This window comes from Equus przewalskii, chromosome 10 (assembly GCF_037783145.1).
Source record: "Equus przewalskii isolate Varuska chromosome 10, EquPr2, whole genome shotgun sequence".
NCBI classification, from domain to species: Eukaryota; Metazoa; Chordata; class Mammalia; order Perissodactyla; family Equidae; genus Equus; species Equus przewalskii.
In genome coordinates this window covers 43,765,176-43,779,438 of record NC_091840.1, presented here as the reverse complement: position 1 = coordinate 43,779,438, position 14,263 = coordinate 43,765,176, and the positions used below count along the sequence as shown (strand labels likewise).

Sequence of the window (14,263 nt, the reverse complement as noted above, 5' to 3'; positions counted from 1 at the left end):
TGTTGGGATCAGGTAGAGAGGGGCATAAACCTTAAAGGTAGCAGAAAGATTAAAAATAACTCTCAGTTCAATTATATCTGTAAATTGGTGAAACGGATGCAAGGGAATAGCTTGTCTTGAATTGGAAGGATTTGATATTAGTCACATTGTAAAACGTAAGATATTGCTTCAGATGAACATCTGTAGCTTCTGATTCATTTTTGACCTAATTTGATCCCTGTAATTGGGTTTGTTATCATAAAGGTGAATGTCTAGGAAAAGAACTGGAGTTTTGGTTTGTTTGGACAAGCCTGGATCCACTGGCTTGCTTCAGTGATATTTTCTATCTGTAACAGTCGTTGAGTTTGTAGATAGTAGTGATATCCATTTAAGAGAGTATGTACACTTGTTAGGCAAATGCTCTGTGTTTTGTGTAGTATGAATTATTGTCTTTATCACTTTGAGCCTAAATATATACTCTTAAAGAGGATTCTGGGCCACTTTGCTATTTTTTTCCCGTTCAGCTGTACTTCTTTACTCCTACTCAGTAAAAGTTTTCCTTCTGCTGACTTACTCATTTCGTTACTGTGTTGAGAGAGCTGGGGTCTTGATCCCTGTGATCTGCCTGTAATCTTTCCAAGTGAAATCAGCTATCTAGTTAAGATTAAACTGACTTTTTTTGTTGTTCTCAAATAACTAAAATGCCTGAGATTATACAGAGCAAAGCATTTCAGTGGAGAGCCAACAGATAAGAAATTGAACTGAGTGGGGGTGGAAAATAGTTCATTCATAGCCAAAATAAATTATTCTCATCTATTTCTTGGTAATGTTCTTTCTGACTTAACAGGAAGGAAGGAAAAGAAAACATGATCTAATTTAGTTGGCACACTTGGTCTGACCTTAGGAGAGTGTGTATGTTATTATGCTGGTGATGTGTGTTTACCCCAGCAGGGCCCTTCTGTCTGTCATCCTGATGGGCATTGGCTGGCACCTCTGAGGCAGAGCTTCTGTTTGTGCTCTCTTGGGAGATGTGACAGCCTTAAACAGCATTGCTGGGATTTTGTTTCTGTAGATAACATTGTTAACAGTTTGTTAGTATTCTCTTTGGGATTTCTTCCTGTTAAGTTTCATGGTTTCTGAAAAAGCACTGTTGATAATACAAGTTGGAGGTAAACGGAACCCAGATACCTGGGCAGGCTGCCCTTGCACTCTGCCCAGTCCTGGCTTTGGTCTTGCCCATTGGTCATGTTCATGGCCTTTCCTGCACAGAAATTGCTAAATAAATCAAATAACCTGACCATTTCCCCAAATGGGCAAAGGTTCCTTCTGACTATAGGAGACATAAAAGGGGAAATTAATTCTTGTCTTCCTGGACTCGTTGAGTTACTTCATGTTGATGAATTCTAGTATTAGTCAGCTGGACTGAAAATTGGATGCGTATCTAACATGTTGTACAACCAACATGGCTTTCTTTTCTCCTCAGCTTCTTGGAATACTTGACTGTGCATTTTTGCCTTGTTTGTGGGTCATATCAGAAATGGATTTCACAGTTGGATGGGGGAACAGACCTTGGGACTTGTTAAATTGTCTTTCATTTTGAAATGTTGATAGGCTTATTACGGTAAATAGTTTGTACACTATTTAAGAATTTAAAATAGGGGAGATAACCATTGGTGCTTCTCGCTCTTAGTCAGAAATTCATCTGCGAAACTATCTTTACGTGATTAAGAAATTATCTAAAGTGATCTAAAGAGACAGAGCCAGAATTATAACCTAGACCGGCTGACAGTAGAGCCTGTTTTCTTAACCACTAAACTTTGCTTCCTCTCAGCTTCTCTCTTCTAGTAGCATCTAGTCCACTCATGGAAATAACAGATCACTTTCGATCTTTGGTGATCAGAAGCTAGTTGCTGAGGGGACACAAAACTGTAAAAAGGATCTGGAGGCATCTTGTAAGTGTCCGATGTCAGGAGACAGGGCTCGTACGGCACCGTAATGGCTGGGAGTCCGGACGAGGAGGGAGGGATGAGGCATCCTGTGAGGGTTTGTGTCCAAAGTTAGCACACTGTGAGTTGGTCAAGTAAAAACTGTATGTAACCTCCCAAAATTTACCAGAATTATTTTGTTCATGCTGCTTTATAACATGTTTTTCTGTTTTTTTCTTAACTTTTTTATCATGAACAATTTTGAACATGTATAAAGTGGACTGAATAGAATTAAGGAATCCCCACGTGCCCATCTCCCATCGTCAGTGGTTGTCCGAGTTCTACCATGCGTGTAACAAAGTGTTTTTGACAGTCGGTAAATTAAATTCTTGGACGCTCTCCCTAATGAACCAGTCTTATTAGGAAACTTTACTTCTTTATGATCGGTTCACTTAGTCATGGGATGGTATTCCAGTTCTGAAGTCTGCTACAGCAGAGCTGTGAATGTGGAATTGTCATAGCACAGTTCTTAATGCTTGTTTAGTCTAGTTTTTTAATATGCTAAGTAATATAACTTTTAAGTGAGGGTAGGAGGAATATTTTCAAATTCTGTAATGGTCATTGAAGGAAAATCTTTATTTTTAAAAAATTCTCTCTTTCTTAATTTTCATTTTGAACCAAGATTAGTTTTTCATTTTTCAGTTTGCTTTTGTGCCTTTAAGATACATGAACGTGTGAAATTGTTTTTAACCTACGTTCTTCATCTTTTCTTACAAATGAACCTCTTTGTTCCTGAATTCATTTTAGTAAAATTTCCAGACTTCCTCCTGAAAGGGAGTCTCTTGATGATTTCAGTTAAAGAGTCTTTGGCATCTTAGAGATTAATCTGGAAAGAAACTTATGTGGCTGATTCAGATTATATGTGGACTTTTGTTTCCTTAAATCCATCAGTATGGCCTTTAATTGCCTCACCAGTCAGCCTACCCCGTGTGGTTTTGGAGACAGGGTGTCCAAAGCTAGGCACAAAATTCAGCGTATTCCTCATAGAACGTTGTATATATTGTTGAACCAGGAGAGACAGTTAGATGCTGTGGAGTAATTTAACTCCTTATGGTTTTGCGTTTCCCTTATCAGTAACATGGGTAATTACTGTTGCCTTATGAGGTCCTATAGTTTTACAGCCCTCAGATGAAATAGTGTATGAAAGCGTTTTTCAAACTGTTTCCTGTTTTATAACTCTAAAAAGTTTAGTGACTATTCCATATTTCTGTCAGAGGTACTCAGGACGTAGAGTTCATAGCATCTTGCTTCCTAAGAATTTAATTTGCTCATGTATTTGTGTTTATTTTTCCTCATGGCATCAAGATAGAGTAACTGAGGATGTGAATGCCGGTGATTATACCTCTGTTTTATGTGGAAAAAATGAAAATGTATTGAAAGGTTTCAGGTTATTTGAGTTGCACAGTGTCAGAGATGGAGCTGGAATTCAGATTTCTTAATTTTACTCAGGTCACTTCCCTAAAAATATGATTATAATAGTCCCCCTTATCTGTGGTTTTGCTTTCCATGGTCTCAGTTGTCTGGTCGAACTGTGGTCCAAAAATATTAAATGAAAAATTGCAGAAATAAACAATTTGTAAGTTTTAAATTGCGTGCTGTTCTGAGTAGCATTATGAAATCATTCACCTCACTTCATCTCATCACATAGGCATTGTATCATCATCACATCCTCACAGGAAGAAGAAAGGTGAGTACAGTACAATGAGATGTTTTGAGAGAGAGAGACCACATTCACATGACTTTTATTACAGTATATTGTTATAATTGTTATTGTTAATCTCTTAACTGTGCTTAATTTATAAATTAAACTTTATCATGAGTAGGTATGTGTAGGAAAGCATGGTACACACAGAGCTCAGTACTCTCTGCAGTTTAAGGCGTCCACTAAGGGTCTTGGACTGAATCACTCATGGATAAGGGGGGACTACAGTGATGAAAGATAACTGATTATTTGCAGATCTGTTAGAGATTCAGTTTTCGATTTCTAGCACAGATAATATAAATTATGGACAGTATTGAGCTGAACTTGCTCTGGAATAAGAGAAAATTATATGAACTAGAAGCAGAGGCTTCTCATTTCCTGAAAAGGGCCAAGATACAAATTTGTCATGTCACCTCATGTTTTTCATGTCTCTCTAGGCTTAGGAAAAGTGCTGCTACCATCAAATCTGGGTATCTGAGTTCCTTTAGAGGGACTTCTCATCCTTCATCTTTGTTAACCAAAGAGTCTGCATGACTCGAGCTAAAAAATAGTGCATGTGAGTGGAACAGAGGAAGCATGAGCTCTCAGATGGACTGCTGCTTCCTTATCAAAGTGTGTGACTAGGAGAGGGTTCCTGTTTGTGAGAGGGGAACAAACTATGGGACAGAGGCTCCTCCTAACCTGCAACCAGGCATCAGTTTCAGGGAGAAATCCTCTCACATTTAATAGAGATTTTTGTGTGTGTATTTGCTTTCTCTGTAGAGAGGATCTATTATTTTCACCAGGTTATCTCCAAGGTGTGTTTGCATTTGTTTGAGAAAGATAGAGGTTAAGCATAGAGCCTGGAGCCCAGGCCCACGTCCTAGCACTTCCGCCGATCGGCCGCGTAGCCTTGGGCGTGGTGCTTAACTCACTTAAGCCTCGGTTCTCTTCATCTATAAAGGTGGGATACTAATCACATCTACCTCGTGGGGTTGTTGTGAGAACTGTGCCAAGCATGTAAGAAGTGCTCAAAAATCTTAGCTATCATTGTTACTGTTGTTATCTGTGGATGAATGTAGGCAGGAGAACAAGAATGTAAGTCCCTTAATCTGGCCCTTCTAGAGGACGGCTGTCTACCTTGTCCATGGTTCTAGCTTCAGGTTTCTAAGAATTCAGGACCCTAGGGTGACCATTGAGCTACATCTCCAGTTACTGGTTGCATGACTCATCACGTGGGCTTAGTTTCATGAGAGAAAGCAGTGGAGGTGAATAAACTTAGTGCTGAGGAAAAACCATTAGCAACAGCATCACCTCACATTTATTGATGGGATGCAGGGAACCATGCACAGACCATGGGGGAATGAATGTCTCGGACCCTCAGAGGAATTTATACTTACTCACTTATGACACAGGAAGGGGATCTGAAGAGGGCTGTGATGTGACAGAAGTGGCATTCGTGGTGTGCTCTTCAGACTGTAAGATATAGGATAAAGCAGACAGAGAAGAGCAAGAGAAAGGATGATTTCTCAGAGAAGGGAGGTGACAGAGAAAGAAGAACCAGGGAGGGCCCCCTCAGTGAGGAGACAATAGGAAGACATTGAAGCTGAGGTTGTTGAAATGGGTGTGGGGTTAGGGAGAAGCCGAGGGACTGGATGATGTCAGGGAGAACCTGGTGGTAAATGATGCAGAGCAGAGCAGTCAGAAGATGAGTCCAGGAGAAAGGCTTTGCGGTTAGACTTTAAGGCAGGTTTTGGAAACTTCAGGAGGAGTGGGGGTGGAAGCGCAACTGTCCTTTTATGCCATCTCAGTGACATTTTAGTGCTTAATTCCTTCAAATGCTAGGTCCTTGGCCGGGGGGCTGGGAAAATTGAAGCTGGAACCATTGATGCTGTAAATCTTGCTCCATATGATGTTTTAAATTTATTATAAGAACAAATATGCAAAACAAAAACGCAGAATAAGTGCAAAATATTATTGGGGATAAACTGCAAGGGAGATGGTGAGTGATTGGAACTGTAAAGGCTCCTTAGCAATTCTTCAGGGGTGAGTGGAGTTTTAGGAAAGGTATTAGGCTTGTGGCTTGTTTTGGAAATGAAGTGGGAGGTCAGCCAGGGAAACGGTAGCTGAGAAGGGTAGCTTTTGGCATGTGGGGCATGCTGCAGGAAGGTCCAAGGAGTGAGGCCAAGAAATATTGTTGCCTGCTATCCATGGAGCTTTTGAGGAATGATCAAAAAGCAGGCCTTGGGGCTGGCCCCGTGGCCGAGTGGTTAAGTTGGTACCCTCCACTTGGGCAGCCCAGGGTTTTGCTGGTTCAGATCCTGGGTGCAGACGTGGTACCGCTGATCAAGCCATGTGGAGGTGGCATCCCACATGCCACAACTAGAAGGACCGACAACTAAAAATACACAACCATGTACTGGGGGGCTTTGGGGAGAAAAAGGAAAAAATAAAATCTTAAAAAAAAAGAACAGGCTTTGCCTGAAACAAATACGAGTAGTGATAGTTTTGGGGTCAGAGAAAAATCATTGAGTTCGGCAGGAAAACAGACCCTTGGCTGACACCTGAATTTGTGTTTTCCTCTCCTCTCCAACATCAGAGATCCTGGCAGGATTGTGTGTACTCTCAGACTTGCCTGGATTGTTCTCACTGGTCCAGGGAAAGGGGAGATCAGACTGGGTAGTGTGTTGCCTTCTGTCTTCAGCTCAGAGGTGGACAGGCTTCTTCTGGACTCCTTAGCAGAGGGCACTTCCTCAGGAAGTGTATACTTCTGCTCACTAAACTTCGTTGTGGTTTGATGGTTTGAAAAAATACAACCCACAAACCCAAACAACCTCTTTCTCTACCACACTTTTCCCTCTGCTTTTTTCCTGGAATATTTACCAAGGAAATGGTATCTTCTCTAACCTTTGTTTCTGAAAGAGGCCACAGGTAATATCCAGCTATAAGGGTATCCCTTGTCTTATGTAGAAGGTTCAGGAGCATGAATGTGTCCTCACCACATAGCTGGACTTTGGTCTTTGCTCTGGAGGAAAAAGAAGCCTCTTCTCAGACACTGTCCAAATGTCTGTCTCGTAAGTGGTGGTTTTTGTTCTGTTCCTCTTGTTTTTTTTAAACATCCAGCCCGTCTTGTTCTCCTTCCTTCTAAATATATGCACTTAGAACACATGGTATCTCTTTAATTTAAAGATATAAAATACCTCATAAATGGACCCCACAAAAACTGGGCACATGACTGTTGATGTGGGATGTGTGAGCAGATGGAATTGGCTCCAAACAGTTAGGTGCTTGAGCTGGATTACGTGCTGTTGTGTTATCTGTTGCTGAAGCCCTAACTACCTGCCATGTCTCCTTGTTGCTGAGTGCTCTGTTGGAGGAAGCTGAGCCCCGTGGACAAGACTGAATTTGAAGTTAAGACTTGAATTTGAGTGTGGGCTTTACTTACTGGCTCTGTGACTTTAGACAGCTCATAGCAGCCCTGCCTGCCTCGTAGTGTTGTGAGGATTCAAATCAAAACAAGCCTAGTGGATGTGACATTTCATTGTGAAGTGTAAGCTCCCAACAGATTTGTGTGTGGTTTTGTTTTGTTTTCTAAAGTGTAATTCTTAATAAATAACAAAACTACATTGTTCCAAAATTAAAGTACAAAAAAGTATAAAGAGGATTTTATTTCCATCTCCATCACTCTCCACTCTATTCCCCTCCCCTTCTTTCAAGTTAGTTTCTATTCAGTTCTCTTGTATCTTTCCAGTGCTTTTTAGTGTACCAAAGTAGCATGCATATACCCTGCTCTGCATCTTGCTCTCACTTCACTTAACAGCATGTCTTGGAGGCGTTTCCATATCAGTCTCCACATCAGTACAGCTTCATTGTCTTCCATTGTCTGGATGTGCCATAGTTTATTTAACCAGTTCCCTTACTAATGGATCTTGGGTTGTTTCCAGTCTTTTACTATTACAAACGATATTGCATTGAATTAATACATGTAAAATGCTGAGAACAGTGCCTGACACATAGTAAGAGCTGAATAAGTATTAGCTATTACTGTGCACAAATAAGTAAATATTATGTGCATGCAAGTCCTGTGTGTCTATAGGATGAAGTCCCAGAAATGGTGTTGCTTAGTGAAAAGAGTAAATGCATTTGAAATTTTTCTAGGTATTTCCAAACTCCATTCCATAGGGATTGTATCATTTTGCACATTTGCAACATACTCTATACAAATGTAAAATATTAGGGCATGCTTTACACAGTGGGTACCTAACAGAAGTGGTTGACAGATAATCACTACTTAATGATCTGTTTGAATTGTGTGTGTTCGTAATTGGAGACTAGACTGTGCCAAGGCCTCAGTGAGTGCTGGGCTTTTCAGTGACACTGTTTTTCTAATGTTTTCTTACCACTCTTCCTACTTTTTTCTCTTATTTATTTTTTGTTATAGTAGCAGAAAAATGTTTATAAGCATAACACCAAAATTAGAAGCCATAAAGGAAAAGACTGATAAATTTGACTTCATTAAAATTAAAAATTTTAGCAGACTAGAAGACATCATAAACTAAATTAAAAGGCAAATTACATAATAGAAAAATGTTTGCAACCATCATAATGTATAAATAAATAGTGTACTGTTACTGATCACTATGAAAAAGGGAAATACACCAGTTAAAAATAGGCAGATGTCCCAAACAGGCACCTCACCAAAGAAAAGTGTAAGTAGCAAGCAAACACACACACACAAAAGTTCAAATTGGACCCAAAAAGAAAGTTTTAATTATACATACCAAATATTGATGAAGAGATAAGGAAATTAAATGGATAATTAAGGATATAACAAAGGTTTAATTGTAAAAATGTTTATAGCAGTGTTGTTTCTAAGCATGAAAAAACAATCCAGATTCCAACAGTCGGAAATTGATTAAATACATTCTGGTTTACTCATACAAATTCAGCATTTAAAAATTATGGTGTAGATAGATGTAGTTTTTTGTCAATGTGGAAAGAGCAATATTGGAGAACGGTGTGTGTGGTAATTTGTAATAAAAGAGTATGTCTGATGCCTTGTTTGTGTTAAATGTATAGAGTCTACACGTAGGAACTCTGCCAAAGGATATACGTAAAATCTGAACAGGGCTTATCCTGAGGTGGTGGGATTGTAGGCAGCTTTTAAGTTTATATTTGTCTCGTCGTCCTTCTCAGCCACCACTTCCTCCTTCTGCTCCTCTTCCTTCTCCCTCTCATCTTCCTCCTCCTGTGTTTCCAAAGTTTTTATAATGAGAGTGAATTATTTGGGTAGTCTTTAGGGAGTCAAAAAGCCGTGTAACATTTCAGAAATTTGGGGGGGATATCACCTACCCCATGATACAAAATTATCATTTTGTTACTTTTTTCGTGCTTCCCCCTCTGTGTGTCTGGATTTGTATCATAGCTGTAGTTATATAGGATATACTGTTTTCATATACTTTACTTTTATCACTTGACGGTTTTTCCATGTTGCTGCATAGTCTTCACAACTTCATTTTAAAAGACTAAGGTTTTGAGGAGTGCTTTCTCACTATTTTTTAGGAAGTTTGAAGCATGAGACAAGTGTCAGTGAGGTTTTGCTTTCCTCTCTGGAAGCCTTTCTTCAGTCCTGAGTTGTCACCATGAGGTGAAAGATTGGTAGTGACTTAATGAGGCCTCGGTGGTCTGGCTTCCTTAGGTCCAGGCTGCCAGACAGACCCATCAGAGCAGAACAGATGACTTGATTTTGTTACACTTTTTTTTAAATAGAAGAAAAACCTCATTATAAATAGTGTATTAGTGAGGAGAAATACTTCACAGAACAAAGCAAAAAATATAAAATCTATATAATTCATAAATGATATATTTGGCACCTTACTCTAGTCTGAGAGGATTAAATCTTAGATCCCTGGTAGGATTTCAGAAAACTGTTTTCTCAGGTAAAGGTCTTCTTTCCCTTAAACTGACCCATTCAGAACTGTTCTGTTTGTGAGTGAATTTGGCCTAACCAGTTTAGAGCTGTATCCGCAGACGCTGTTTTTCCCTTTACAGACAGATACTACGCTTTCATTTAACAAATAACAGAAACATTGCCAGTTGCTTTGAAAGACTGTTCACTTATTTTCTTTCTTTCTCTTTGCATGTAAACAAGACGTTAAAGTTGAAACAAAGTTTAATTTCACTTTAGTTCCTAAAGCTGAGTTTATCTGTTTATCTGTTGTTTCCCTAAATGTAACCTGGGGATCCCTGGAGCAGGTTCTTCTTTTCTTTCCCTTCTTGCTTGTGGACACCTGTTTAGTGGCCAGGGTGCTTAAAGGCTAGTGGCTGCAACTTTCCTCAATTCAAAATGGCCACTTCCGTCCTGCCCGCTGGGTACTTGCTGCTCCTTTACACAGCACTTGCTTGAGTTTCAGACGTACTGATCCTAATCTTCTCAGTCAAACTCCAAGACACACAGTATCAACAGCTACAGCAGCCGCAAGTTCATTATCTACTCAGGGTGCAATTACTTGGCAGCCACCTAGACTGTGGGGGTTTTTGTGGGCCCCCAAAGAACTCATATCCTGAAGAGAGAGACTAATCAAGGCAGGTCCTCTTGGCAGGGACACTGAAAGGGTGGATTGGAATTGATAGGAGTTTTAATTTGTGAGGACTTAATCTGATCTGCTTTTGGAACAAGATAGTGTAGATGTACTTATTGTCCATTTTCTCTGGGTATTCTTTGAAGACTCATTTGATTGTGTGATGATAGTATTGTCGTAAGGACACAGAACTTTATTACATGAATCTGCTTCTATCTTTCACCTGCCTCAGTGCCCAGAGCTGCTCTGAGGATTTGTTCAGCCTGCATTATGGTACGGGAAGGATGACTAATGTTAAATGGTGTAATATTCAGCAGTCTGGTCTCCTGCCCTCTGAAAGCTCCTTTTTGGGAAGGCAGATGCTGACTTTCTTAGGAAGCGCTTGGAGTGCAGCAAGAAATGGTACTGATTGGCCCTTCAGCTGGGCAAGCTTTGGTTGCTAGAACTTAGTGGCAGTAGCGTAGGTGATGATAAGAGCCAGGTCCTGACTGAGTGACACGAGCAAAGTCAGGGACTTTGGAGTATATGATCAAGACAGAAACCAGAAATGGGGCAGGCCACAGCATTTGTCTTCTCTCCTTCCCTGTATCTCCTCTTGAGAAGAGGAGCACTGGATCCGGGGGCTGGCATCAGGGGACAGGGATACGTGCCATTACCTGACTTGGTCAGAGCCCTGGAGCACTGTTCCAGGGCATTTTCCTGTGAGGGTAAACATGCTGTGCCACGTCACGATGTGTTGTCTTTGACTTCTCACAGGGGAAGAGAAGAATTGAGCGTAGGTGACCTCACCAAACAAACTGTGTTTTCAAGTTAAATGACTTCTGACACACCATTTAGCTTACAACATTAGACTTACCATCATGTTGCCTTTTAATTATTTAAATCAGTCTTGCTTTTAGAACAGCAGTTCTCAGAGTGTGATCTGAGGACCCCTGCAGGTTCCTGGCACCCTTTTAGGGGGTCTGCAAGGTCTTTCCTTCTCCAACAGCCTATCTGTGTGAGACCAATTTTCTTCATTTACTACAACCAGAACAACAGATTGCGACAGATGGAACACAGAAGCAGAGGAAAGAATTTAGCTATCTTCTGTGAAGCCAGACATTACATTGTAAAACAGTGCCACTTTTCTAACTAAAATTTATTTTATTTTGGAGAATAGAATTATTTTTTCCTAAAAATATATTATTTATATTCATATTTTTCATTCTTATTTTTAAATGAATTAATATTTTTAACTTTCTCTTTTAATTTCTAATACAGTAAATATCAGTAGGTATAATCCACAAAATGTAAAACAACTTTCTGGCATCTTCAATAATTTTAAGAATATACAGTCTTGTCTTGGGGCCAAGAAGTTTGAGAACCGCTGCACTAGAGGACCATGTTGGCAGAAATGCCTCCATCTTCTTTCTTTCTCTTGGTCCTGTGTAGTGGGAAATGAAATAGCACAGGCCTAGATTTGCACAGACACTTTCAGAGAAAAATGACTCAAGTTTCTAGTATGTAGTAGGTGCCAGATATGGTAAGATGATGGTGATGATGATGATGATGATGATGATTATGATTATTGCTATTTCCTGTGAGACCTGAGATGTGTACCTGCTTGCAGTGCCCTGTGTAGGTACACATTTTTGTGCTCTGTGCTCTCTCCCTGGCCCATTCTTGTTTTAAATACACACACTTTAGTTTATCACCTTACTTTGCTTTTTATGTTAACAGTAGTTCAGGTGAAGCATCTTCCCCCTTGCTGAAGTTTGTTGGAAGTATGTTCCTGAAGGGGAATTTGTGTTGTCCCGGTAGAGATAGGAAGAGGCAGTTTTCTAGGATGGATGCCTCATGATACCACACTGTTTCCGTCAGATGAGCTCTCAGCCTGGGGTGTCAGTACAGCTGTGCCTCTCTGCAGTCCCACCCCCGGAGACACCCATAAAGCCAGGGCCTTACTGGGGAAGAGAGGCCGAGCAGCTGTCTCAGTTTGCCAGTTCTGCCTGATCCTCCTCAGAGATTTCCTCCCAGGAAAGCAAGGACTGTGTTATCATTTGACTCACACAGTATCATCTGCAAATAAGTGACTACCTGGGAATGATGACATGGCCTCCGCAGGATTCCCCCAGCAGTTTAGCTGGTTGTAGGAATTTATGGTAGAGAGGAAGGAAGGAGAACAGCCAGCGATCCTGAGAAGGTGGGTGGGGTCAGAATGGAACTGGTATGCTTGCCCTTCTGACCCTAGAGTTAACCCCTGCGTGTGGCTGTATGAACAAGGAGCATTTCCACCTCCTTCTGGGATCATCCACTCACCTTCATCGAGGCAGCCTGGGCAGCGGAACAGCCAGGATCTGGTAACAGCCTTAGGTCCAGGGCCCAGCTCTGAACCTCACTCATGTGTCCTGGGCATGTCACTTAGTTACTCCGAGCCCCACTTTTCCAATTGGTAAAAATATAGCCATGCCTGTCCTGTCTGCTTCACAGAATTTCTAATAAGACTTAGATTAAGTGAGATTTTAGATGAGAAAGCTAAAAACACGGACAAATGTTAGTTTTTTTAAAAGGCTTCTCTGTTGTGCTAGTAGGGTTTCTGCTCTTTGCCCTTGCCCTCATGAGGCTTCTCTTCTTTTCTCCAGGTTACCTGTGCATGACAGATGAGTGGTTCTCTGAATATGTCTACGAAGTGGTGGTGGACAGGAAGCATGTCCCTGAAGAGGTGCTAGCGGTCCTAGAGCAGGAACCCATTGTCCTGCCAGCCTGGGACCCCATGGGGGCTTTGGCCAAGTGATATTGCCTCCAGCTCTTTCCTCCTCCCTTGGGACCCGAAGTAGCTGCAAAGGACAGATCCAGGGACTGAAGCCAAAGTTACACAGGTGACTGTGTGTTCCCACAAGACACAGCCAGACTCTTGGATTTCTCCTCCAGGAACCTCTTCGGGAAAGTGTGCTTTATGCTGAAACAAAATATTCTTAAAGAAAAAAGGGGGGAAGATCGGGTCACACTGTCTACTCTCCTCATCTCCAACAGCTCAGGATCTCTTAGCATTTTAATTAGATGTAATTGTTTGTCTTAACTTTGTCAAAAAGATTTGGTTCAGTGTTTGTTTTAATAAGACAGGAGAGGATGAGCAATCGAGGTATGTGGAGAGAAAATGGACCTAATGCTCCTTGTTCCTAGAGTAGAGTGGGGGGAGGGTCACCCTAAGATTTGAGCTCTCGAAACTGCATGCTGCCCGACAGTGTCACTGTCCTCCCTACGTGGCAGTCGCTGAATTGAATTTTTTCAAGGTAATTTCATGTGCCTCCGATAACCTAGGAATGGGAGGTTGATCACGTCTGACATGATTCCTTCCTATTGTTCTAAACTGTAGGGGAGCACAGCCCTCCTTGAGTCAAGGGTAAGTAGAGGCCTAGAGAAAGGGGGGTGAGAGAACAACCAAACCGTATCATGATCTGAACGATGATCATTGGGGGGGGGGCTCTAGCCAAATGCTTTAACTTCTGCCTTTGGAATTGGGCGTCGGGTGGGCAGGAAAAGGTGATATCCATTCTTTCTGACAACCAGATGGTGCTGAGAAGCTTTTGAATAAAACTCTTTGCTAAATGAGAGGAATTTGGCTTACTTGATCTAAGAAGTGTTTCTTTCTTTAGCTACAAAGGAAAGCAGCCAGGTCACTCATGTTCTTCAAAGTGAAAAAAGAGCAAGTTGGTTCAGGGCTTCCCTGCCTCAGCTTCTCCATGGGACACCTGATCCTTCCCGGCTGTGCTGATGCTCACTGGCTTCTGCAGAGGGCCGCCAGCACCGTATTCACGAGGGCTTGGGCCCCTGACACCTAACCATTCTTGCCCTCAGTTCCAGGGTCCCTCCAACGGTGGGAAGTGAGGCTCTACTGGGTCCAGCTTTAGGTGGGGCTGGAGAATATGTGTTCTGCCGAGACTGGGCCTCCCTGTCACTGAAAGCAAATCAGTCCAGCACCCTCATCAGCATCCCCGTCAGTGCCTGAGCCCCTACCTTTCTGGCTCTCCAAGAATCATCTCAGTCCTAGCAGGGGG

At 41.5% G+C, this 14,263-nt stretch overlaps 1 protein-coding gene across 2 annotated transcripts in view; it reads left to right on the top strand.

Annotated features, from left to right (window-relative positions):
- BLMH (bleomycin hydrolase) overlaps window positions 1-13,817 on the top strand; it is a 49,176-nt gene extending 35,359 nt beyond the window's left edge. Inside the window, exons 12-13 of one of the 2 annotated variants that reach the window (XM_008526833.2) lie at window positions 3,613-3,651; window positions 12,848-13,817. In XM_008526833.2, the coding sequence (XP_008525055.2) occupies window positions 3,613-3,651; window positions 12,848-12,999 (191 nt within the window). In that variant the 3' untranslated portion in view covers window positions 13,000-13,817. The remainder of the gene's footprint in view (window positions 1-3,612; window positions 3,652-12,847) is intronic. The other variant, XM_008526835.2, reaches the window with a different exon arrangement.
- Window positions 13,818-14,263: the final 446 nt, after the last annotated feature.